The sequence below is a fragment of the Lactuca serriola genome, chromosome 9 (assembly GCF_051521515.1).
Source record: "Lactuca serriola cultivar US96UC23 chromosome 9, Lser_US96UC23_V15, whole genome shotgun sequence".
Classification (NCBI taxonomy): Eukaryota; Viridiplantae; Streptophyta; class Magnoliopsida; order Asterales; family Asteraceae; genus Lactuca; species Lactuca serriola.
The window spans coordinates 200,721,954-200,748,546 of record NC_136416.1 but is presented as its reverse complement, the minus strand read 5'-3'; the positions used below and the strand labels follow the sequence as shown (position 1 = coordinate 200,748,546).

General features: G+C 35.3%; 2 protein-coding genes across 2 annotated transcripts; one reads left to right on the top strand and one right to left on the bottom strand.

Annotated features, from left to right (window-relative positions):
• Positions 1-7,863: 7,863 nt before the first annotated feature.
• LOC145073898 (protein SYM1-like) lies at positions 7,864-10,238 on the bottom strand. The gene is made up of 4 exons (XM_079020371.1): positions 9,806-10,238; positions 8,505-8,733; positions 8,201-8,325; positions 7,864-8,112 (listed from the first exon to the last, which is right to left on the bottom strand). Exons 1-4 carry the CDS (start codon positions 10,166-10,168, stop codon positions 8,029-8,031), a joined length of 801 nt encoding a protein of 266 aa, XP_078876497.1. The 5' UTR covers positions 10,169-10,238; the 3' UTR covers positions 7,864-8,028.
• A 5,035-nt stretch (positions 10,239-15,273) lies between these two features.
• On the top strand, positions 15,274-17,631 carry LOC145072923 (putative 4-hydroxy-4-methyl-2-oxoglutarate aldolase 1). Its single transcript, XM_079019415.1, has 2 exons — positions 15,274-15,412; positions 16,926-17,631. The coding sequence occupies exon 2, from the start codon at positions 16,940-16,942 to the stop codon at positions 17,438-17,440; it is 501 nt and encodes a 166-aa protein (XP_078875541.1). The 5' UTR covers positions 15,274-15,412; positions 16,926-16,939; the 3' UTR covers positions 17,441-17,631.
• The last annotated feature ends 8,962 nt before the right edge of the window (positions 17,632-26,593 follow it).

The window sequence follows — 26,593 nt, the reverse complement described above, 5'->3', positions numbered from 1 at the left end:
CGTCGAAGGTCTCAATCAACGTGGTCTTAATAGACCCAAACATCTCTGATACCAACTTGTAACAACGTGAATTTCAAAATAAATTTTCGCATAATATAAAACATATTCATTTAATTTTCATTAAAACATTAGTGTTTGAAACTCCAATCAATGTCATACAAAGAATCCCAAGATCACATATCATAAAAATCCCATGTGTGTAATGATCAAGCTGACGCCTTCCCACGGTCATCACTAGTACCTGAAACAAATAACACCAACACTGTAAGCACAAAGCTTAGTGAGTTCCCCAAAATACCACGGTCATCGGCCTGCACACTCGGTTCATGAGATCCATGAACACTGCCGGGGCATTGGTGAGCCCAAAAGGCATCACCACAAACTCGTAATGCCCATAACGCGTCCTGAACGCTGTCTTCTGGACGTCCTCATCTTGCACCCTCACCTGATGATATCCAGACCTCAAATCAATCTTGGAGAACCAAGACGCTCCATGCAACTGATCGAACAAATCGTCGATCCTCGGCAACGGGTAACGGTTCTTGACCGTCAGCTTGTTCAACTCCCGGTAATCAATGCACATTCGGTGTGAACCATCCTTCTTCTTGACGAACAGGATAGGCGCTCCCCACGGCGAGCTGCTCTACCGAATAAACCCCTTTCCCAGCAGCTCCTGAAGCTGCGAAGATAACTCTTGTATCTCTGGAGGTGCAAGGCGATAAGTCACCTTAGCGATAGGCGCGGCCCCCGGAACCAAATCGATACTGAACTCCACTTGCCTCATAGGAGGCACACCCGGAAACTCCTCAGGAAATACATCAGGGAACTCACGCACTATCGGAACCTCCTCAATAGACCTCGGTCTCTCGGAATCCACCCACGTATCCATCACATACGCCAAAAAACCCTTACAGCCATGCTGTAGACACTGCCTCGCCCTAGCGGCCGAACAAAACGCTGATCCAGAACGTGTACCCTCACCATACACCGTAAGAACTCCCCCACTAGGGTCTCGTATGGTCACCAGTTGTCGCTCGCAGTCGATAACCGCACCGAATTTGCTCAACCAGTCCATGCCCACAATGACACAGACATCACCCATCGCAATAGGAACCAGATCAATCGGGAACTCAACACCGAAAATCTTGACTACGCACCCTCGGAGAACCTCCGTGGCATATATCACCCTCTCGTCAGCTATGGAAACTCTCAGAGGCCGACTCAATGCCTCACGACTAACACTGATATGCTGACTAAAAGCCAAAGATACAAAAGATCGACTAGCACCCGAGTCAAACAACACCAAGGCAGGTACAGAATTCACAAGAAAAGTACCTACGCATAACATAATATAAGAATAATATCTCAATATCAAAATAAATACACGAAAGAATACATACCAGCCACGACATCGGGTGCTGCGCGGACCTCCTCCGCGGTCAACTGAAAAGCTCTCCCTCGTGCTCTCGGCGCCTCGGCCTTCACTGGCCGACTCTCGGTAGCTCTGATGGCGGCAGGGGCAGATCCCTGAGGTGCTCCATGATATGATCCTCGAAATTGCGGACACTCTGCCTTCCGGTGTCCGGTCTGGTTGCAGTGAAAACACACCGCAAACCCCTTGGGGCAGTCCTTGGCCATGTGTCCCTCCTTGCCACACTTGTAGCAAGATCCCGCTCTACAGACTCCATCATGAACCTTGCCACACTTCCCACAAGTGCGGCCCTTCTGGCTCCCTGGTTTGGGATCAGCGGCTTGGGCCGCTTGGCTGCCGGCTGAGACTGCGCCGGCCGCCGATCCCTCCCCTGAGACTCCGCCTCCTCTCTGGCCTGAGTCTCTAGCTCAATCTCCCTCTTCCGCGCATTTGCCTGAAGCTCGGCAAATGTCCGGTACGAGGAGTTTGCCGCGAACTCCCGAATGTCTCGCCTCAAGATACTCAAATATCGACTCATACGTGCCTGCTCAGTAGACACGTGCTCAGGGCAGAACATCGCCCTCTCATGGAACATCTTGGTAATCACCGTAACAGACTCAGTACCCTGCTTGAGGGTCAGAAACTCCTGGACCAAACGCTCCCTCTCCACCTGGGGAACGTACTCATCTCGGAACATGGCAGTGAACCTCTCCCAGGTCACTGCCGCAAGCTCAGCAGGCGTAAAGTGCGCCGTCACAAACTTCCACCAGTCCTTCGCTCCCAAGCGAAGCTGGTTCAGCGCGAACCGAACCTTCAAATGCTCAGGAGTTGAGCAAGTGAAGAAACACCCCTCTATGTCAGAAATCCATCTCATAGCCGCCACCGGGTCCTGGGTCCCATCAAACTCTGGTGGTTTTGTGTTGCTGAACTCTCGGAATAGCACACATCACCACCCTACGGCCTCGCGGCAGCAATAGCTTCGGTAGCCGCTGCAACAACAGCCTCAGAAAAAGCGGCATAACGCTCGTCGAAGGTCTCAATCAACGTGGTCTTAATAGAACCAAACATCTCTGGTATCTCCGCCCTGATGGCCGCAGCCACCTCCTCATGGATGATCCGGCGGATCTCCTCATCACTGGTCTCACTGCTCTCAGGCATCAGACGTGTCCTCACCATGATCTACCTCTGAAATACAACATACGATAAATTAGAATCCATTCGAGCATACTCACACTCGACAACTCATCCCTCCTTGATCCTTGGTATTCCAAAGATTCCTACTTGGGCTGTACACCGCTCCGGTGCTTTCAGTATTACGGGTCCAATACTACTGTCCGCACCGTATCAGAATACACCCCAAGTCCTCCTCTTCGGATCCCAAATTCCAAGTACTCTATCATGCACAGTCCACTCTCTAACAAATCTGTCATAAGCCCCTCGCTGCTACCTACTCACTCTCAAGCATCTCATAGCAGCTCACCTCTCCCTAGGCTAAGGCATCACAAATCAGGCCACTCTAGTCCTAATAGGAGTACCTAGCCTACTCTAGCATGAGGATACATCATATCAATATCAATATCACATAACATGAGGGTATTTTGGGAAATCACCGTTCGGGCGCGGACTGATCGTACACACAACTCTGCTCTGTGTTCTTCCAAAAATCTTTTATTCTTTTTGAAAATACTTCTCAAATCCTTAGTTTGAGTTCAAATAAGCCCGAAGGTGTACTCGAATCCCTCAAACCAAGGCTCTGATACCAACTTGTAACAATGTGAATTTCAAAATAATTTTTCGCATAATATAAAACATATTCATTTAATTTTCATAAAAACATCAGTGTTTGAAACTCCAATCAATGTCATACAAAGAATCCCAAGATCACATATCATAAAAATCCTATGTGTGTGTACTGATCAAGCTGGCGCCTTCCCACGGTCATCACTAGTACCTGAAACAAATAACACCAACACTGTAAGCATAAAGCTTAGTGAGTTCCCCAAAACACCACACATACACACATATTAGCCACTCGAGGCTATAACTCTATGGGTCCGTGGACCCTACTCTGTGAACCCTCTGGTTCTAACTCTGGGAACCTTCCGGTTCCAACTCTATAAACATGCACATCATCAATCACATAGAAATAATGCAGTACAACACATAACTTACATATAGCATACAAATACTCTGTCACATAACTCTGGTTACCTACTCAAGGTAAAGTATAGTGAGAAGACTCACCTCGTGTATCTCGATAACTCGCAAATCCCGGAAATCACTCGTGCTCGATCCTCCGAGCTATAATCCTCCTATAACATCATATATCTCTAATTAACACTTTCACAACTAAGGTTGACTACCCCTATCAAGTCAACATTGGTCAACGGTCAACAGTCAACTATCAACTTGACCGGACTCGGCGAGTGCACTAGAGAGACTCGGCGAGTCTATACGTGTTCACTGACTCCTTAGGATCCTCTCTTGACACGTCGAGTACTTCCCTGACTCGACGAGTTCCACCTAGCATGAATCGCGGGGCCACCACGACTCAACTCGCCGAGTCTCAAGAACAACTCGGCGAGTTTCAGCTTGACTCAGTCCACCTGTCAACCCTCTCTGACTCTCCTTGACTCACTGAGTCAACCCTTAACTCGGTAAGACCACTCACTGAGTGGTTATGGACAATCTTCATGCTACTCGCCGAGTCTGTTCTTCGGACTCGGCGAGTCTAAGCCATGCATGAACTCAAACTCACTCCTGAGGTCAGATCCGTTCTATTAACTCATAGATCCAGTCCTTCCAAGCACATTTATCATGTAAAGTTACAATCTTGGCTACCATGCAACGCCTACAAGGCTTCTTTTGGTGAAATGACATCTAAAATGGTAACCTAAGTCCACAACTCAAAAGGATAGGCATAAAGCAGAGCATTTGGGACTCTCTGGACCTACTAAGGTCCAGATCTAGGTACCAATTCCCCATGGGACCTCTCACACTCCAATTACAAGGTAAACAAGGCATGAAGAAACCCTAGATTTGACCATATCAATAAAAACACGAGAATAAGCTCTGAATATTACCTCAAATAGCTTCCTCTGCCGAAATGGAAGTAGATCCAAGCTCCCCAACTCTCCTAGCTTGGCCTTCCTCTTCCCTTCTTGCTAACACACACAAAGATGGTGAATAATGGCCTCTTTTCTCACTCACAAGGTTTCTCAGATGCTCTAGTGCTCTCAAGGTCGAGGGTAGCCGCAATGAAGGGTTATAAGGTCCTTTAAATAGGGCTCAGGGCCGGGAAATTAGGGTTTCATTAAACAACGTGGACTCGCCGAGTCCACTCTTGGACTCGCCGAGTTCGGACGCGAACCCGCGTCCAAATCCGCGATCATACTCGGCGAGTCTAGGCTCCAACTCGCTGAGTCTCCTCACAAATTACCAAAAATAATTAAATGAATAATACCTGGGAATCCGGGCTGTTACAAATTCCTAGAACACTTTGCTTAGTCCAGAACGTTGGGTCACTCCCCGGGACTCCTAAAACCCTCCCACACTCAACTGGTCCTTGTGACCCTCACTGATATGGGACCAAAACCCTTGGACACGCCAAGTCCAGGAATGGACTCGCCGAGTCTAACACATTCCTTACTAAGAACTTCGATTTCTGATGTACAACACTTAACCAAATGATATATCCAGTCCCCTAAACTCGATCTAGCACGTAAAGTTACAAACTTTACGTGCATGCATGGGACATTAGAGCTTAAAAGGCTCTAAAATGGCTCTTTTGTTGCATGGGGCCTTCCTTGGTGCAAAAAGCAACCTAGATCTGACTTGTGGCTCATAAAATGACATGATACAGAAGCCCAAACCCCCAACCATGTTTGCAAACATGGTTGGCCACCAAAAATGGCTTATAAAAGCCCTAAATCACCTCAAAGAGGGATCTAACAAATGAATGAGCAAGGTTCAGACTTTATACCTTCCAAAGACTGCAAATGATGAACCAAACTCGAATCCTTCAGTCCCCTCTTGATCCTTCTATGCTCTTCCTTCTTCCTTGAGATCAAAACTCACAAGAATCACTCAAAAGCCTTAGATCTACTAAAAAACGGCTAGGGTTTGCTATGAGGAGTGTTTGGGAGCATAAAGGGGGAAAGTAGGCTGCATAAGGTCGTTTAAATTGGGTGCAAACCCCTGGATTAGGGTTTTTGTCCAAACAGCGGCTACTTGCCGAGTCCGCAGCTTAAACCCCGTACCTCATCCTGCTTCTACTCGGCGAGTCAGTCCTTTGACTCGTCGTGTCCAAGGCCAAAGATGCAAAAATAAATGAAGATTTAATAACATAATACATACCAAGAACCAGGTGCTACAGAGAGAGAGAGAGAGAGAGAGAGAGAGAGAGAGAGAGAAACATGATTGGGTGAAAACTTTTTTTTCAGTGAGGACTCGTGATGACACCTTAAAAAATTAAAAAAAAAATACAAATAATAAAATCGAGCATATTACTATATCGGAGAGAAAAAAAATTGGAAAAAAAATAATTTTGATCATTAAAATTGAAGCATAGATCATTTTTATGATCCACGATTCACTTTTTATGATTGCTGATTCAATTTTAATGATCTAATTTTTTTTCCAATTTTTTTCTCTCCGACGTAGTACTATGCTCAATTTTATGATTTATATATTTTTTTCAATTATTTTAAGACGTCCTCACCGAAAAAAGAGTATTCATCGGAACCAGACAATATATATATATATATATATATATATATATATATATATATATATATATATATATATATATAATTAAATTGAAATAACAAAAATGTAAAGAATAAATTACCTGACTAAAAACTCAATTTATTACTTATAAATACTTTATTTATGGTGTTTTTGAGTGTCAAAGAGGATGTATCTTTCACATACACGACTCTAATGAATCTTTCCTTCACAAAGCCAAGACTATCGACATATAGCAAAACAATAGTCATTTGTTATTTTTTCGAAACATTACTAGATTCATCAACTACTTAACCAATCTTTTCATAAATACTCAAAAGTACTTATCGTGCAAAACATTACAAAAGTTCTTTTTGAATTTTAGGGGAAATCAATTGATTGCTTGTAGGAGCATTTTCTGATAGTACGCCGACCACCATAACTTCTCGCCGAATTACAATGCATTCAACCCCTTACCCCACGATGAAAAAAGATCTTGATCATTTATTTGTTTATTTGTGAAATGGATGCTTTGCCCTTTTATTAATAAACTTTCCACGGTTCTAAAAATTTGAAACCCAAAGTGATGGTGTTGCAACTGCACGTTTATCATTAACTACTTAACTCATGGTTGATGCAACTAAAACTTACAAAATTGTTCAATCGGTTTTTTTAATATGAAAGTATCAACATAGGTTATGTGATCAAGCGCGTAAATTCACTGTCACAGTGCTGCGAGTGGAATGAAAATGCAGTTTGTTTAACTCCAGTATTCTAGTTGCAACAGCAAAAGGGGTAGGCTAGTCAAAAAAGCTATTGCCACGTGTGTTATAAAGCACAATAGGTATCTTACACGTTGCCATTTTCATTTATTCTCGGGACTCCCGAAAATGCCCCTCCTACTTGAACGCCACGCCATGTGGCGTTACCTAGCATAGCTGTCTTTTGCTTTTGGGCTTTCGTTTACTTTTTCTTTTATATGGAAGACAAAATTAGTCAAATAATAATATTCTTTTCAATATAAATACGGGATAATCAAACAACCTTTCCTATTTGGTATAAAAAATATATTCATTTTTCAAAAAAGCAAATATAGACAATCAAGTTCAAAAAAAAAAAATTAAAAGTTAAAAAAGATGGAATAAAACAAAAAACACTTTTGCAATTTCAATATATATTTAACAGTATAAAGCTTATTTTTGAAAACTACGCTTTCGAACATGAAGAACATATTTGAAATTCAACATTTTAGTCTAGCATTTATTTGTTGGATAAACATTATGTTCTTCATATAAATATAAGTTTCAAAAATGTTCTGCATATCCAAACACCTAGTTTTAGCATATGTATTAATGAAGTCTATCTAATGATATAGTTTGTTTGAAATAATCTCCAATTTTTATCATATACTTGTACTAAATAAAAAAAATGTAAATTGCGTATTTAATATAAATTTAAGTGTTATAATTGAAAATGTAAATAAATTAAATTAATAGAATTGGTGGAGCCAAATGGGGAGTTATGAAACAGGCCTTGGACATGGATATGATCCATGCCACATGAGCACTCACTATGCCTCATGATCCATGCCACAACAACCTTAAAATCATGGACGTTTTATAAATGCTTTAAATATTTCTTTAATTTTTTTTTTTGAAAAAATACCATAGTAGATGCTCTTAAAGAGTTGAACCGTGCAAACTCACTAAAACTTGTATGAGGTTAAATTGACTCTAAATATGAAATGAAATCATTATTGATATGCTCGATGTTAAACACGTAAACAATTTGTACAAATTTGACTTGTAACTTGAGTACAACAACATGTTGTGCCTCAAATATTCCGCCTTCGGTAGATGTAAGTTGGTTGCTAGTTCTATGACGATGTTTTATCAATTGGCGACTGTTTTTGCTAAGTTGGCCATGTATGTGATGTAAATCGTCCATACATACGAGAACGAGTTGCTCACAAGTGGCTACATTGTTCAAAATCAACATCAAAACTCAATACATATTTCTAATAATTTCTAAAAATAAAATAAAATAATGTAATATTGGTATTACCTGTAAAGGAACGGGGACAAATCTAAAGATGACAAACTCACACATCGGCCAATACATAACATTATTGATCATTGTTGGCAACATGTCTCGTTTCAAACGAGCTACAATTTCTTTACCCTTTTCACCTGATAGATTTAATAGATTTCAACGTCAGTTTTCAATTTTGGAGTCTATATACCTTCTTCATAAGGACTCTTTTGGAGAGAAAATCAATAACTCAACGTATCATACTATCATTCATTCAAGGCTACTATTATATAAGGGAACAATGTATAGTATGGATAACATGAAGGGTAATATATACCTTGTAGGGCTGCATTGGTTGAGAAGAATACAGCCATCATAATAGGTCCATATATTGCTTGTCCCATGAATATCTTTTTCAACGTTGTAAAAACGTCTTTCTTAGGGAACACTCTTGACAAGAAGTTGAACCATAAATGTAGTGTGGGACCTAAAATGATCATTCCATATCCAGCCATACGACAAGTACGAATGAGATCATAAGGCTCTAATGATTGCCTTGTCATTGTCTGAAGATGGTGTTAGAATCGATATTAAACATCACACTTGACACTACTACAATCGTTTGAAATCAATAAGTGAATGAAAAATGTTGTTTGATATGCATGATGGAATGTAATAAATCACTCTTAAAGGAAAGAGATTCCTTCCGTTATGCTAGTTTATATTCCTCATCTAGACGATGTTTTTCTTTTCATGAATTAGCTTATCTGTCTATTTCATTTTTTTGTCATTCTTTTTCATCCAAGAATTTGGTGGAAACTAGATATTTGTTTTTAATCAAAGAATATATCGTGGATGAATATCCATATACAAAAAGATAATCGACTTGAAAAGATGAAATAAACATGTGGCCTGCATCATGTGATAGGGGGAGTAATTGTGATTGTTTACATTATATGATCTTACTATAATAAAAATATCGAAAAAGAGTAGTTGAGGTTAATCAAAGGAATTAAATCTAGAAATTTCTGAAAATGAACATTTGATTGAATGTTAACGATGAAAAAACTGATGACAAAAAGTGATAATAGGAGGATTAAACTTTAAAGAACTAAATCTAAATGAGACTAAAGGTGCGTCTGTTTTTGAATTTTGATAAAGTTTATTACAAAAGGCGATCATAGAAGGATTAAAATATTAAATAACTAAATGTAATGCGTTTGGTTGTCATATTGACGGAATTGGATTCCTATAAAAGCTGTATTTGATTGATTTTTATTTTTCCTGAAGATGTAAAGAATTATTTACTCCGTATTTTCTTACCTATATATCTGTAACGATTGTCACCCTTCAATTTCAACCAATAGCAAAATTATTAACTCCGTATTTTCTTAACTATATACGTATACATATTTAGATCTATATACAAATAATTATTTAATTATGCTTTTGTACGTAATTCATTTCATATATGGATTTTTAAAACAAAAACTAAACTATAAAAAATCAATAAAGGGTATTTCTATCATACATCGTCATTGATATTCTTAGATTCTATCCCATTTTTTGTCATCCAAACACGTGATAGATTATAGGTAAAAGATTAGTTATAATTGCTATTGAAAGAGGAAAACAAACCTGAGATGTTAAATCAGCAGCAGTGTAAACTAAGGAAGCTGTGACGCTTTTAGTAAGAATAGGTTGTGTTTTAATCATCCTCAAATACCACCGAACAACTCCACTATTCGTGATCGAAGCTAATAGTGTTGTACTATAGGTTTTAGTACTTACAATGCTATGAACTGGAACATGTAACTCCATCTCTTTCGTTCTTCTTCCATTAAATCGGCTATAAAAAGCCTTGGAGACTTTTAGTTCTTGTTGGACATGGATTTTATGTATTGGAACACCGACTGAACCTGAAATGGAATGCCTCCGACATATGGTGTTCATGTGGTGGTGAACTTTGTAGCCATTTCTAAAGACACTTGAGTTCATCATTTTGTAAGAGAAATGTGTCTATGTGATTGTGAATGAGGTTTTTGGTGGAGAGAATGGAAGAACAAGGCTTTTTATGGCTTATGGGAGAGGGAGAGGATGCATGTGTTACTCGATTGGATTTGATTTTTATGTCTCTTGAGTATAATAATTAACGAATTAATCGTTTAATAATTTTTATTTGAACTTTGTGGTACTAACGTTACCTTTTCATGTACAAGTCAATCCTTTTAGGAGATTCTTATCTAATTTTTAATGTGTTGATGGATTCAAAGTTTGCACACATAATCCACATGGTTCATAGAAAATGTATCGTCATATGAAATTAAGACATTGAAAAAAAAATGCTACTTTCCCATTTTATCCATATTTGATGATATATGTAATGATTAATATTTAATAACAAAATAAAATTGTCTACATATAATAGCCGAAAAGATTAATAACATAAAATAACAACCAATTTGTATATTTTTTGATCTTGGATAACACGTGTTCCTTTCTAAATATTTAAGCCAAGAAAATCTATGAAACTTATTATTTAAGGAAAGGTTGATGATTTTAACCAATTATTGTTTATATTATATTGACATGAAGTGTTGACTTGGTTATAACGTAAAGTAATGGTGGTCCAACATCACGTCTATTCGTTAGTGGTTGCCGTTTCATGAAATTAACCTTACAGATTTTCTACTTTTGTTTTATATATAAAGCAATAACATAAATTCTTGTATTTCAAACTTGACTAGCAAACAGACAATTAATATTGTGAACTAATATTGAGTCATTAGTAATATCAAAGGCAAGCAAAACTGGTAATTAATTTTAAGATTTAAATGTTGAATTGTCTTAGATAATAAATCATTAGTAATATCAATGTAAAGTTTTTTATGTTATTATTATTACATTACCAAGTTTCGTTCAAATCAGATTGATTTTTGCGATCAAGCCTGATTATAAGAAGATCAAATTGTCCTGATGTCAGATGAAAAAAAAAAAAAAAAAAAAAAAAAAAAAAAAAAAAAAAAAAAAACTAACTAACCAACTTGTTATTTCCTTTATAACGTCTAACAAAATTGTGTGATCAAGTCGCATGAATGGGCTGTGATGATGCTTCGAGTAAACAGAAAACGTAGTTTGCTTGACTAAGGCAATTATTGTTACAACAACAAATTAATAATCCAAGGGTAAGCCACTTAAAAACAATATTGTCAGCTGTGCGATTAAACAGAATTGTCTCTTACAGAATTGTCAAAAAAGAGAAAAAAAAACTGTTAAAACTGTCAAGGTGACCGTGATGTCAAAAGTGTCCGGTCTTTATATAATTTTCTTTAGAGTGGTTAGTCATCAACCATCATAATGTCACTGATTATCATAAATTTGACTAATCGATGACCCTTTTTGAAAATTTTGTCTGTCTAACTTGTTGACCAATTTAAACCACCTACACTGTCTAGGACCGATTCTGGTTAACTCGAGCGATTTGCATTAATTGTAGATGGTAAGAGGCCGCCTAACACCTAGGCGTCGTCTAATTATCGATTAATCATTTAGTATATGTTTTAACTTATCTTATTGGGTGCAACATAATATGATTAGGGGATTCAGACCAAAAGAGAAAGGGAAGTAGATCAATGGGGTAAAAAGGAAGCACCAAATCATGTGTGGCCATGTAGAAGATGTGGGGGTCACCGAAATGCCATTAAGTAAGCGGCAAATAGAGTATTATCGGGAAGGTGAAACAGGTTGGGATGAAGTGGTGTACATCAATATAGAGGTTATGGGATATTTTGCATTGTCTTTTTTGTTCCACTGTGTTCCATCCTTATAGATAGAGAGATATTTAGAATAATTTTATGTATCATTCTTATCATTCCCAAAATTACGGTTCATCTTTCTTTTTTTGGTTTGTCCCAAAATAATAGTCCACTTCTAAAAATAAATATCATTTTTACCAAAATACCCCCTCATTATTATTTAACCAACTAAGCATTTAATGGAACATTAAATGTAAAGTGAGGACAAAACTGTCATTTTATTATATAAAGTTAGTGATAATTAATGTTTTTCTTAATTTGTGTGTTTTTGTATGTAGACAATAATATTGGGACGGACAGAGTATAAATAATATGGTCAATATTATCTACTACATCTTTCTGGGTGCGACTAAATTTAATGATATATGAAAATAGATGTATTTGTATAGATAAAGGGAATTCATGTGGTATATATGGGAAAATTATATCGGTGAAAAGTTTGAAGCATGTTAATTCTTGGCATGCTAGCACAATCTAGAAAAAGGGGCTTACTCAGGCCCGTCCCAGATGGTGGGCGATAGGGGCGACCGTCCAAGGCCCATCTTTCAAAAGGGCCCAAATTTTTATGAAAATTATTATATTTAGAAGATAATACAAATAATTTTCTTTCAATTATTGAGTTACTATAAAAAAAAACTTGATGTCATTTATGTATTTTAAGGGCCCATTTTTTTCTCTCGCCCTGGGCCCAAAATATGTTTGGAACGGCCATGAGCTTACTAAATAAAGCCCAAAGTTGTAGACTATGCACCAAAAAGACTCGCCACAAAACGGTATTTTAGTGGAACTATCCCCCACAAAATATAACGACGTGTGCATCCCCTTTATGTTAGTTATTTTATATCATCAATATTATTTAAGTGTAATAGGATTAAATTTGTTGACCAAAAGTGATCTTGTTGAATATTGAACAAGTTAAATGGTGTAGGAGTACACACTTATTCAAGTTTTCCAAGATTCAAAGTACCCTGTTATTTAGGGGAAAAGCCCCTAAACGAATGGGGGTCTGGGGGCAGCGCCCTTGCGAGCAAGGTCCCAGGGGCGGCAGCCCCTGGCGGAGTCCAAGCAACACTAACTATGTTGCTATATTAAAAAATGCATCAAAAATCCTATTTTTAGAAAGTTGACCCTTTTTCCCTGAGATCCCTTTAATGATAGATTTGGTAGTTTTTTATGACAATTTGTAACTGTGTAGTGACAGTTTTCAGGCAGAAATCATATAGCCGTTTTGGTCATTTTTCTGGTACATCTTTTAAAGAACATTTTCACATACATTCTCTGATTTCGTATCTCTGAATTTCATCCAATTGAGTGTTCGATCTGTACCATCGAAATACTTCAATTTGATAGTGATTCACGACTTTTACAGAATCCAAGCAATCTGTTCATCCTCTTTTTCTAACACTTCATTCTCTAAAAGCACAATATACAAGTATGCCAAAAGTAGACCGTACCATCAACCTTTTTAAGACAAAAGGTTGATCATGTCTCTCACAACAACAATATAAATACTACACTCATTGGATTTCGAGTAAACCATAATATTCACTCTTTCAATTCTTTACACTTTAACTTACACATCAAAGCGTAATCTCATATACATCCCTACTTATAATCGGTCCTATTCTTTCCTTTGTGATCATAGGTCCAAGAGATTCATACCTCTGAACTCGAAAATATACTACACATTTAGACTCCAATCATATCTAAATCTCTATTCAAATCTAGTTACATCACCATCACAACCTATCCGCCTCAATAATATAATAATGTAATAGACAATAATGAAGAAATCATATATTAAACAAATAGTAAATTACAAGTATGGTCATGTGTTATAATAAGTTATAGTTTTATCCAAAAAAAAATTTCATTACATAGCTCGTCTACGTCGTTTCATTTTCTAGCCAGTTTGGTCCCTAAGTCGTTATATCTAACATTTAGACTTTTAAAATTTCTTAAATGACTATTTTACCTTTTATTGTATCATTTTAAATTTTACAGTTTATTTATTATTTCAATATAAACCAATTAGACACACCCACAACCAGTGGCAGACGCTTACTGTTTTAGTAGGAGTATCCCTCGTACTTCAAGGGGGTGCACCTAATAGAAAAAACAAAAAAAATATATTTGCACTACGTGCCGGAAATTGAGCAGTGGCCCGGAACTCCAAATGCTCCACTAAGGTCTGCCACTGCCCACAACCTTGCTCCTCTTGTCACTGGTACCCCTATCCATCGTTATTGGCATTCAACTCACTGCCCCCATCGCCCTTCAACTCTGTCTTTTTTCTCTCTCTTACTTATGCTAACTACATTGCAGACTTGAGAGACTCAAATGCAAACAAGACTAGCGATTCTGGCCACCTCTCTTTGGCTTTATTTTTCTCCCCGACAACCCCAACCACCATCTTTCTTTTTCTCCACTACAACTCCAATCTCTAATTTTGCTTTTAATTAGGGTTGTCCTTCCCATTTTTTTTTAGATTTGATTTGTAAACTAGGGTTTTATTTGGTTGTAATTTCAGGCTAGGGATTTCAGGTTGATGGTGATGGTCATAGTGGTGGTGATTTGTGGTGGTGATAATGGTGATGAGGGTATAGGGTGGGCCCCATTAACTAATTTAGTAATAATAATAATTTTGAAAACAAAAAGATATATTAAATAAGAAGACAAAAAAGATAGGTGCATTTTAGTCATTTCATTTTATGTATACTTAACAAAATGACATTATAAGAGCAACTGCGATAAAGACCAACATTGATATATTTAACAACTACGAAGATCCATGTGTCAAATTTCCAAAACTAAGAACACACTTGCAAAAGAACGTATATCACATGTAACAAAACTATAATTTACTCCACAAGAATAGTATTCTTAACAAATTATAAGCAATCAAGTTTCTGAATAATCATTCATCCGGTTATTGTTAAAAAAAATCTAATTATTTTGTTATAGGTTATACAAAAAATAAAAAATAAAAGTTAAAACTTTTCTATAAATTAAAACTAAATAACAAATTTTTTCTAACAATAACCCATAATCAATTTTCACGTAAATTTTTTTGGATAACGAGTTCAAAATGCATCAGCTATTTTTAAAGCGCAATATAAAACTGTAAAAGTAAAAATAAAAGTAAAAGTAAAAGTTTATTTCATCTCGAAAACAATAATTAAGTAATGAAATTTTATTCTATCTTTACGGTCCCTATCTCTCCAAAGAAAAACTGTGTATACGATGATCATTGATCAATTGTACTATTCGATTTTTCCTCTTTTTTTAAATCCATATAACTTCATAGATCAAAGATGTGCATCTACATGTAAAAGTTGGAAGAAAAAACCCAATCTTGTGGTTCTCGTATCGATCTCGATCTCGATCATCCTCCAATTATCGAACGCCATCAGCTGATTCTCTCGATCTGGTACGTTTTCTGCTTCGATCGTTTGGTGTGATTTTGTGATAGTTCTTCGTAGATAAATGATCAGAAGAAGAAGAAGATTACCTAGACAAACTCAACAATTTAAGGATAAATTGAAGTTTCATCCAATCAATTGAAGGTTTAGGAATAAACAGATCATAATTGTAACAAGGAGTTAAAATAAAGATTGAATTTAGAAAGAAGGAAATACCTTTTATAAATTCTCCTTATTTCAAGTTCTTCTCATCAGTAATCAGTTAGATGTGGATAAGATCACTAGCAATCCAGTTATCCAGCAAATTTCTGGCTAGATCTTGTTACTTCACTGTATTCGCTTAAATAGTTTTCATATGCAAATTTCTTAGGCCTTCGTTTCATATTTAACATCAGCACCATTATATCTCTAACATGAGCTGTAACCTTCAATTCTGTTCGTAAAATTTTCTTCAAAATATTAAGATCTACATTTAGGTTACATCTGAAAGGACATGATAATCCAAAGCTACTACCTCAAATCTATTCATAAATATGTAATTAATCTTGTTTCGTGTTTCCTTTTGTGTTTTTTTAACATATCTGGCAATGAATATGTGATTATTCTTACCTTTCTTGACTAGTTTGACTGACAATCTAAGGTCAACATCAACAAATATGTTCATAAATCATAATCTGCATGTTAGTTAGCAAAGTTAGATCCAATTTCTATTTCTATTTGAAAAGTAGTTGCTTTTTTTCTTGCAATTATTAGACATTGGGGATTTATAAAGACTTGACAGAAACTTTATATCATGTAGTTTCAGCTTGACACACATTAATTGGGCATGTGAAGTAGGATGGACATAATCATATGCTTATTTATTCTCACAGATAATCTCAAATAATCTTAAACAAATAGGATTAATCTTACATATCTTTAATTTTACAATATATGTCGTTGTAGCAAAAATAGTGCAATAGTTTTGATACATGAAACATTGAGTTCATATAATCATTGCTATTTTTTACTTTACTTTATTTACATAGGGTAAAAACATACCCAATTATAGCAATGTCTTTGAAATACAAAACATTTTTCACTTACTATAATTAGGTATATCTTCAAAGTACACTCTCTTAACAACAAAAATCAAAAGTTCAATGCTATAATTGGTTAGATTTTCAAACTCCATTGTGTTAATAAGAAAAAAAAAAGCAAGATGCTACAATAAACAAATACTCACTCCGTCCCAAAATTATTGTCCACAGACAAAAAACACACAGATTAAGAAAAACATTAATTACCACTAACTTTATATAATAAAATGACAGTTTTGTCCTTACTTTGCGTTTAATGTTTCATTAAATGCTTAGTTGGTTAAATAATAATGAGGGGGTATTTTGGTAAAAATGTTATTTATTTTTAGAAGTAGACTATTATTTTGGGACAAACCAAAAAGGAAAGATGGACTATAATTTTAGAACGGAGGGAGTAAAACAAATAAATAAAAGTACGTTGCTATTTCTTGCATTTCTACAGACAAAAGTTAGGACATGGCCTTGGTTACAACCGCGGAAGTATGCGACGCGAACCCTCAACTAATCGTAAGCGGCGAACTACGTGCACTGCAACCCGTCCTGCAAATCTACGGGAGACGCCAAGTGTTCTCGGGTCCCGTTGTCACTCTCAAAGTCTTTGAAGACAATGTTTTAGTGCGTGAGTTTCTAGAAGAAAAGGGAAACGGGCGCGTTCTAGTGGTTGACGGTGGTGGAAGCTTACGGTGTGCCATACTGGGCGGCAATCCCGTGGTGCAAGCCCAAAATAACGGGTGGGCCGGCATTGTGGTCAATGGGTGCGTACGCGATGTTGATGAGATTAATAGCTGTGATATTGGTGTGAGAGCACTCGCGTCTCATCCCGTGAAGGCGAATAAGAAGGGGATTGGGGAGAAACATGTGGCGGTTATGATTGGTGGGACGAGGATTTCGGATGGGGAGTATTTGTATGCGGATACCGATGGGATTTTGATCTCCAAAACGGAGTTGTCTGTGTGAGTTTTGATTATTGAAGTTTTTGTGAGAATATTTGTGTATTTGATCAGTAGTCTGTGGGATTCGAACATGTGTCAACTCTATTTTGGATCTTGATGGTGGTATTTGTGTACTAAATTAATGACTTTTGGAGGATTTTAATGTGTAGTTGTATGTTTTAATTTGAAATAAAACATGAAGTATAAAGAGGATAAGGTGATTTTTCTTTTTAACTTAATGAGGTAAGAACTTAATCTAGAAATGATTGTTTTCTTTTTAACTTATAATGACGTAAAAAAAAGCATGGTTTACTGTACTAAGACGCTAATTGTTTACATATTTATGATTCTTGTTTGTTAATTTCAACTTGGGTTAAAATTGAAGAATATAGTGAAATTTTGTTTTTGAAAAGTTAAGGTAAAATTTGTGTTTGGGAAAGGAAATCCTTAGGAAGTACGTGTTCATGTGAAAAATCTGGAACCTATTGGTAGGCCGTATTGAATAAGAGATGATCCGTTTAATTGTAATCCAATTTCTCAAGTTACATTTTTGGTGCCTAATCTATGCTCATTGCTTCATAATCTACCCCAAATTTCTTTTTCTTTTAATCTTTGATACTTCCGGAATTTATGTACTTTATCTTTAGTTTCCGTTTATGACTTTTAATACCCTTAGGCTAACTTAAATGTCTATTAAACCCTTATCATATATTCTTATACATAACGGTCAAAATTCAGGAAATTTAATAATTCATAAATTAAAAATTGTATATTTTTTTTTTGTCTTTAATACCAAAACAGCTAACACATACTCACGAGTGTTATAGGGTAGGTGTTGTTCCGAGTATATCCATTGAATGTATTCTTCATAGCTTCGGCTTCTTATCTGGGTCGTTTAAAATTGTTGAAAAATTGGTGTTAATCAATTTATTAAAATGAGTTTTCCTCATTTTAAATTGGTGTTAATTAGTTTATTAAAATGGGTTTTCCTTATTTTTTTAACATGTCCAAAATAGATTTAATACGAATGATAAATTAATCCTTAAAGGAAGGGTGTTCGAAGACATAAATAAAAGAGTGTAATGGGTGGGAGAAAAAAAAAAGAAAAATTCAGGGACCTTTCTTGCAAATATTTCATTCTTTCGTAACTGAAGTTGTAATTAATATTACAATTTAATTGCATATTAACACACATTAATCTTTGTGATTAATAGAGGTGTTTAAATGGAAGGTTATAGAATGTGTAGTATAAATACCACTACTCTACAACCATTTGAGAACACCAAAAGAATAAAAGAAAATTCTTTTCTTCCCCACTTTATCTTCTTCTTTTTTCTTGCTATATTGAGGATATAATCCATGTTTATTGAGGGTTTGGGTGGTCTAGAAGAACAATTTCAAATTGTTGTATCTTGGGAAACAAACACCCGATAGCGGACGAATTTGTTTTAAGGACAATGTGTTAAACACATGTCTCAGTTTTTCTATTTTCTTCTTTGTTTTCGTACATTACCGGAATATTATTCCTACAATTTTAAAACAAACTAGCTGGGGTACCCCGCTCCGCGGGGTTCGGTTTTGATCAGGGTTTTATTTTTTTCTTTTTCGGTATGTATTATGGTTGTTTTTGCTTTTGCTGGGGACTAATGTTTGAATCCTTAAATGCAAAAGAAATTACTCATCAATAAAAGCCTAGATATGAAAGTCATAAAAAGTTGGATATAGAAACATAGTAATGCAAAAAAAAAAAAAAAAAAACATTTTCTTGTGTAGAGTGCAAACAATTTGCAACATTTGTATCCTGTAAGAGAACATCTTCAAGATTAAATGTCTGGATAGTCGCTAAAGCCCAAGAAACCAAAATCTCATATACAATTCCAAAGAAATAAAAAAAACATCAAAACTTATGTGCATATTGCATCCTCAAATTAAACAGAAAGACAAAGAAACAAAGAAGCAACAATGGGTATCTGTTCTTATGATTACCGTTATCATCTTTGATTTCTTCTGATTAGAATACTCTAAAACAATGTAAACAACGAAATTTAAGGAGTAAATGACATCAACAGATTGTAGATATGACAATATTACCCTCTTGGTCTTGTGGATTAATAAATCCATATGCCAAATGTGTGGAAAAATTAGAAGATTACGAGCTCCATAAGGTGGCCTAAATGAACTTTATGCAAGTTCAGATTGACTTTTCCACAGCCTCCCAAATTTTCGTGGTCTGCAAACAAAATTCGTTATTAGCTTTGAAATCAAATAAGGAGGCCCAAAATATCAACACCCCAATAAAACAATCATTCAAAAAAATGCAAATAAAACAATGGTAACATACTCATGTCCATATTCATTTATGTATTACAGTAAAAACCTAAGAAAGTTATTCAATTAATCAAATAAACTGTATTATTGACACACTGTATATAAGGCCATACTTATTAAAATTATTATATATATAATGGAAATATACTAGTTATGTTAATTTTGTCAAAAAATTTCAAATTTTCTACATTTTTACACAAGAAATTGCATTATGATCGAAATGTATGTAGGGGTGTAATTAAATAGCATATGTAGGGCTATTTTCGTCAAAAACTGTTTGAATCACTCAACTTTTAACGAAAACAAATGTATGTATGTGATTTTTGATCAAAAATGGTATTAGCAATTATTAGGAAAAACAGTTAATATGGCCATTTGGGTCATACCTATTATAATTATTAATCATGTAACTAAATAAAACTATAGTGTGGGGCAATTTAGGCATACTTTTAAGTCCTCTAATATTTAAACCAAGAAACTGCATTATAGTCACTCTGTATGTAGGGGAAAAATTAAAAACTATATGTAGGGGCATTGTGGTCAAAAACTCAAAAAAAAATATTTTCTCTAAAATTAACAAAGCAAACTGCATTATGGTCAAAATATATGTAGTGGCATATTTTAAAATAATGTTTGTAGTGGCAATTTAATCACAAATATTATGAAACTTTATGTAGGGGCAAATTGGTAAATGTCTAAATTACAATTTTTTAACAAAAAAACGGTATTTATGGGTATTGTGGTATATAAATATCTAAAATTTTCTTCATCTAATCGGTTAATAAGTGGGCTTACCGGAGGCATTACTGGAGGAGATAGTCGGTTATACTCTCGAGGTGTAACCTTTAGAATATTTTCACCACTTTGCTCCGGAAAACCACAATATCAACATTTAAGTAAGCAACAACTTTTGAAGCTAACATAGCTTCTTTTACTTCAACCCATTCCGTTGATCCAATCTGGAAAACCAACATAAAAACTCAGTTAACATTTTTTTATTTTACTTTTCTTATAAAAAACTACAATTTTGGGTGTGTGTGTGCTTTTCGTTCATTCCTATCAACATTTAAATAATTATTTAATACATAAAATAATGTTTTGAATGTGAAGTTCTATGTAAAAGATTGCAGAACCTTACAGCATCAGCAACAACAATCTTTTGCTTTGCGAAGTTGATCATCGGTTTTCTTTGAGGTGTGATAGGTCCAAGAGGACCAACAATTGCAACTCATGTTGTTCCCTGTATCTAAAAAATGGAAAGGAAAAAAAATTATATAATAAGAAATATGCCATTTTTTTAAAAGAAACTGAGTCCAAGTCAGTATAAAAGAATAAAAGTCGGAACCGATGAACATAATCAAAAATCACATACATCATCGCCTTGTAAAAAATAATCTAAACCGTAACCCATCAAAGGAATCAATCAAAATTGGAAGACATCAAAGGAGACAATATTTTGGTGACTCGATTTCTAGAGAGAAGCGTGAAATAGAAAGCAAGAAATTTGCCAATGGCCTAAATTAAGATGAAACGCAGATGAAGCTAGCAGTGTAAAAATGCTTATAAGTTATATCATATCAATTTATTATATCATTACATAACACACACCTTTCCATCAATCCTAAAAAGCTCTGCAAGATCATGAAATTATCCATGAATATCCCCACAGATTGTCACTGTGCTTTTAATAGGCTGCAAAAGACAGGAAGAAACAAAAGTTTCAAGTGATTCGATTCAGTGGAAATTAATGGCAGTAAGATTTTCATGGAATGGTTTTACTTTGGTAATGTATTCCATGTTTCATTTAGTTTACTAAATGATGATTAGAGGGAAGAAGTTAGCATATAAAGATATAACTTTCTTTAAGAGAACTTATCTTAAATCTTGAATACAATCAAAACTAAATATGAAAAAATTAGTTCTTTGATAACAATACACAATAACCAATAAAGCTGATTAAGAAACAAAGGAACACCAATACACTAAAACATTGGTTTTATATAAATGATCATTTTACCTTTACCAGTTGCGAAAGAGAAACTGAAATATTTAACTTTCTAGCAGTTTGCATGTTATGTAATACAAAACCCATGATTTCCTTAATTTGAATTCTTTCTAATGGGAAGGACGTAGGGCATGAAGTATATCATCATATTCATCTCTTGGTGCATCAGATAGTTTTTCTTTCTAAGTGAGTTTGATGTTCAATTTTTTTAGCTTCACATACCTTGAAGAACCATATATCAATTGTTTTATAAGATGAATACCTGAAAAGAAAACTCCATACAAAGATGAAACAAATTAGCTATTCCTTTTTTTTAATAATAATTTTATAATTTCAATTCATATACAACATAAAGATTAAATTGAATACTAAATAATGGGAACTGACAAATACATACTTCTAATGGTGACAATTTCTAGTAGTTTTTTGTGACAAACCTAGTGAAATTAGGAGCATTGGAGAAGAAAAGAGGTCAATCGGTGACCCATGAAATTGGATTTCTGAGGTCTGGCAGCAAGGCACGAAACCTCCTTCTGAGATCACAACAGTCGAGGAATGGAAGAAAATACATTCAACAGGCTTAGAACAAAACAAACAGAAGAAAAGATTAATAGTAAAGTACCGTAGACGGAATTTACATCACCCAAAATAGTTATAGATGGAATCGACCGAGGAAAAAAATAAATCGACAACCAACCTTGTTCTTGGAAAAAAACGCAGGCATATTAATAAGAAGCAGCAGAAATCGGTACCTGATATGGTTGTTGATGAAGTCGCATATGCAGGATAACAATTCTTCTAGTGGCTCTCCTGTAGCACTCGGTTCCTGGTATGTAATTTATTTTTGATGTATTTTGCATTTTTGACCTGGGACTCGGCGAGTTGAAGGCCCAACCCGACGAGCGGGAGTGGGTTTTGACACGAGGCTTAAGTGACGGACTCGTCGAGTCGGCAGCCAGACTCGACGAGTAGGCTCTGACTGGACAAAACCCTAATCTGAGGGTTTACACCCTATTTAATCATCTCTTTCAGCCACCACTCGTCCCTATTGCTCCCAAAGACTCTCCATAGAAAACCCTAAGTGTTTTGGTGCAAGAACTAAGACTTTTGAGTGATTTTTGTGGGTTTTGACCTCAAGGAAGAAGGAAGAGCATAGAAGGATCAAGAGGAGACTGAAAGATTCAAGTTTGGTTCATCATTTGCAGTCTTTGAAAGGTATAAAGTCTGTACCTTGCTTGCTTGTTTGTTAGATCCCTTTTTGGGGAAGATTTAGGGCTTTTAAGCCATATGAGGTGACCAACCATGATTTGCAAACATGGTTGGGGGTCAAGACTTCGGATCTAGCACGCGGGAAGAGTCACAAGGCAGATTTGGGTTGCTTTTGCACCCAAGGAAGGCCCCATGCAACAAAAGAGCCATTTTAGAGCCTTTTGGCTCAAAAGTCCCATGCATGCACGTAAAGTTCGTAACTTTACGTGCTAGATCGAGCTTAGGGGCTTGGAAATCATCACAAATTAACTTTTAATGATTATTATAGAATCACCTATGTGAGAGAGAAGTGGGGTCACTTCAAAATGAATTGTATGGGCACATTCCGAAGAGCTCTTATAGAACCAGGCAAGTGTCCATGACCATAAAGGAAACATCAATGAGAACCTAACTAGGCCATGGAGAATCATGTGAGACACATATTGATTATTTACAAAAATGACAGAACAGTTCAAGGACACCGAGTCTACTGGTCCACTAGTAAAATAAATATGTATCTTAAGGGAAGGTTCAAAGGGTAATGCCTACCTATCCTATGCATGATTCAACTGTTGGATTTATCTAGGTAGCTTGAAAATGCTTGATCAATTTTCATTCATGTGGGGGATTGTTGGAAAATTGGTGTTAACCAATTTATAAAAATGGGGTTTCCCTATTTTTATAACACGTCCAAATTAGATTTAATATGAATGATAAATTAATCCTTAAAGTGAGGGTGTTGGAAGACATAAATAAAAGAGTTTAATGGATGGGAGAAAGAAAAGAAAAGTTCAGGGACCTTTCTTGCAAATATTTCTTTCTTTCGTAACTGAAGTTGTAATTAATATTACAATTTAATTACATATTAACACACATTAATATTTGTGATTAATAGAGGTGTTTAAATGGGAGGTTATAGAATATGTAGTATAAATACCACTACTCTACAACCATTTGAGGACACCAAAAGAATAAAAGAAAACTCTTTTCTTCCCCGCTTCATCTTCTTCGTTTTTCTAGCTATATTGAATATATAATCCAGACCTATTGAGGGTTCGGGTGGTCTAGAAGAACCACTTTAAACTGTTGTATCTTGGGAAACAAACACCTAGTAGCGGATGAATTTGTTTTTAAAGACAATGTGTTAAACACATGCCTCAATTTTTCTATTTTCTTGTTTGTTTTCGTACATTACTGGAATATTATTCCTACAAAAATTAGGTGTACGATAATAGGCAATACAACCACACACTGCCTCAATTTTTCTATTTTCTTGTTTGTTTTTGTACATTACCAGAATATTATTCCTACAAAAATTAGGTGCACGATAATAAGCAATACAACCACACACTTTCAGATAGTCAATGTCACGTTTTCTTCCTTTCCATGACTCATAAGGACTTAAAATGAATTATATGATGAACGATCATATATATATATATATATATATATATATATATATATATATATATATATATATATATATATGTTTGGGTTCAACAATGAACCATTTTAAATCTTATAACCAATGAACCAATCTTTTCTTAACTTTTAGAGCAAATTTTTCATAAAAAAAACTAAAAATATAGATATTAATAACTTTTTATCCTCTGTCCATTCATATCAAATTTGATAAAAAAATTGATGTGTTCAGATTCACACTGTGAATTTGTTCAGATTGACATTGTGAATCTGTACAAATTCACTCTGTGAAATCTGTGCATATTCACACTGTGAATTTGTATAAATTTACATAATGATATTATACAAAATTAATGATTTATAGTACAGATTCACAATGTGAATCTGAACAGTTAAAAAAAGTTAAAAAAAATATATATCAAATTTGATATCAATGGAAAGAAGGTAAAAAGTTATGAATTTCTATATTTTTAGAATTTTTTTTCGATAAATAATAAGATCTAAAACTTGAAAAAATAATGGTTCCTTGGTTCTATGGTTTAAAATGGTTCCATGTTGACCTTTTGTCTATCTCTCTCTCTCTCTCTCTATATATATATATATATATATATATATATATATATATCAAACGGTTAATAGTGATTTACCCTAGATATTGTTTGACAAACTTGAAATTCAGTTAGAGATTGTTTGTTTTGAACTTAGCGGGTCTAGTAAGAGCTGACTGATAACTCCGGTCTGTAACAGCCCAAAGTTTCGAGATAAAATTTTCATTAAATCAACACATTTCCATAAACCATGAAATCGCATATGCATTACAACTTTATTTGAAAATATCAGTGTGTCCCATAAAATGCTGATGTGAGAGTGCACGCCACGTCATCAAGCCTTGCCTTTGCCTCTGGACTCAGATGTACCCGAAACAAATCCACAAACTGTAAGCTAATGCTTAGTGAGTCCCCCAGAGCATACCCCACACACAAGCCACATATCACATATAGTATTAGCTATAAAGCTACCTCTACCATATAACATTAGTTATCGAAGCTATCTCTACCACATGTCCCTACATAAGGATGACATGGGCTCCCCCATGGTCTTACACCTAAGTGCCAGGGTCTTCCCCCCATGGTCTTTTCCCTGTCGGACAGCCATGGGCTCCCCCACATGGTCTTATATCCAAGTGTCATGGGCTCCCCCATGGTCTTTCATGCAGTTATCACAAAATCACTAACATACAACTTAGCATAAGTCTAACGATCATGCCACATATCTCTACTACAACTACTGTACCACATATCATAAGATGGGCCGACCTTGGTGCCGTAGACTCATTGGTATGGTGAGAAGACTCACCTCTGACGAATGCTAAACTGAAACTTTAATCAGATATGTCCATTGATATCAAATTTGATATGTTCAGACTCACACTGTGAATTTGTTCAGATTGACATTGTGAATATGTACAAATTCACTCTGTGAAATCTATGCAGATTTGATATCAATGGAAAGAAGGTAAAAAGTTATGAATTTCTATATTTTTAGAATTTTTTTTGATAAATAATAAGATCTAAAACTTGAAAAAATAATGGTTCCTTGGTTCTATGGTTTAAAATGGTTCCATGTTGAGCTTTTGTCTCTCTCTCTCTCTCTCTCTCTCTATATATATATATATATATATATATATATATATATATATATATATATATATATATATATATATATATATATATATATATATATCAAACGGTTAATAGTGATTTACCCTAGATATTGTTTGAAAAACTTGAAATTCAGTTAGAGGTTGTTTGTTTTGAACTTAGCGGGTCTAGTAAGAGCTGACTGATAACTCTAGTCTGTAACGACCCAAAGTTTCGAGATAAAATTTTCATAAAATCAACACATTTCCATAAACCATGAAATCCCAAAACAATTGTTTTCAAATCCATATGCATTACAACTTTATTTGAAAATATCAGTGTGTCCCATAAAATGTTGATGAGAGAGTGCACGCCACGTCATCAAGCCTTGCCTTTGCCTCTGGACTCAGATGTACCCGAAACAAATCCACAAACTATAAGCTAATGCTTAATGAGTCCCCCAGAGCATACCCCACACACAAGCCACATATCACATATAGTATTAGCTATAAAGCTACCTCTACCATATAACATT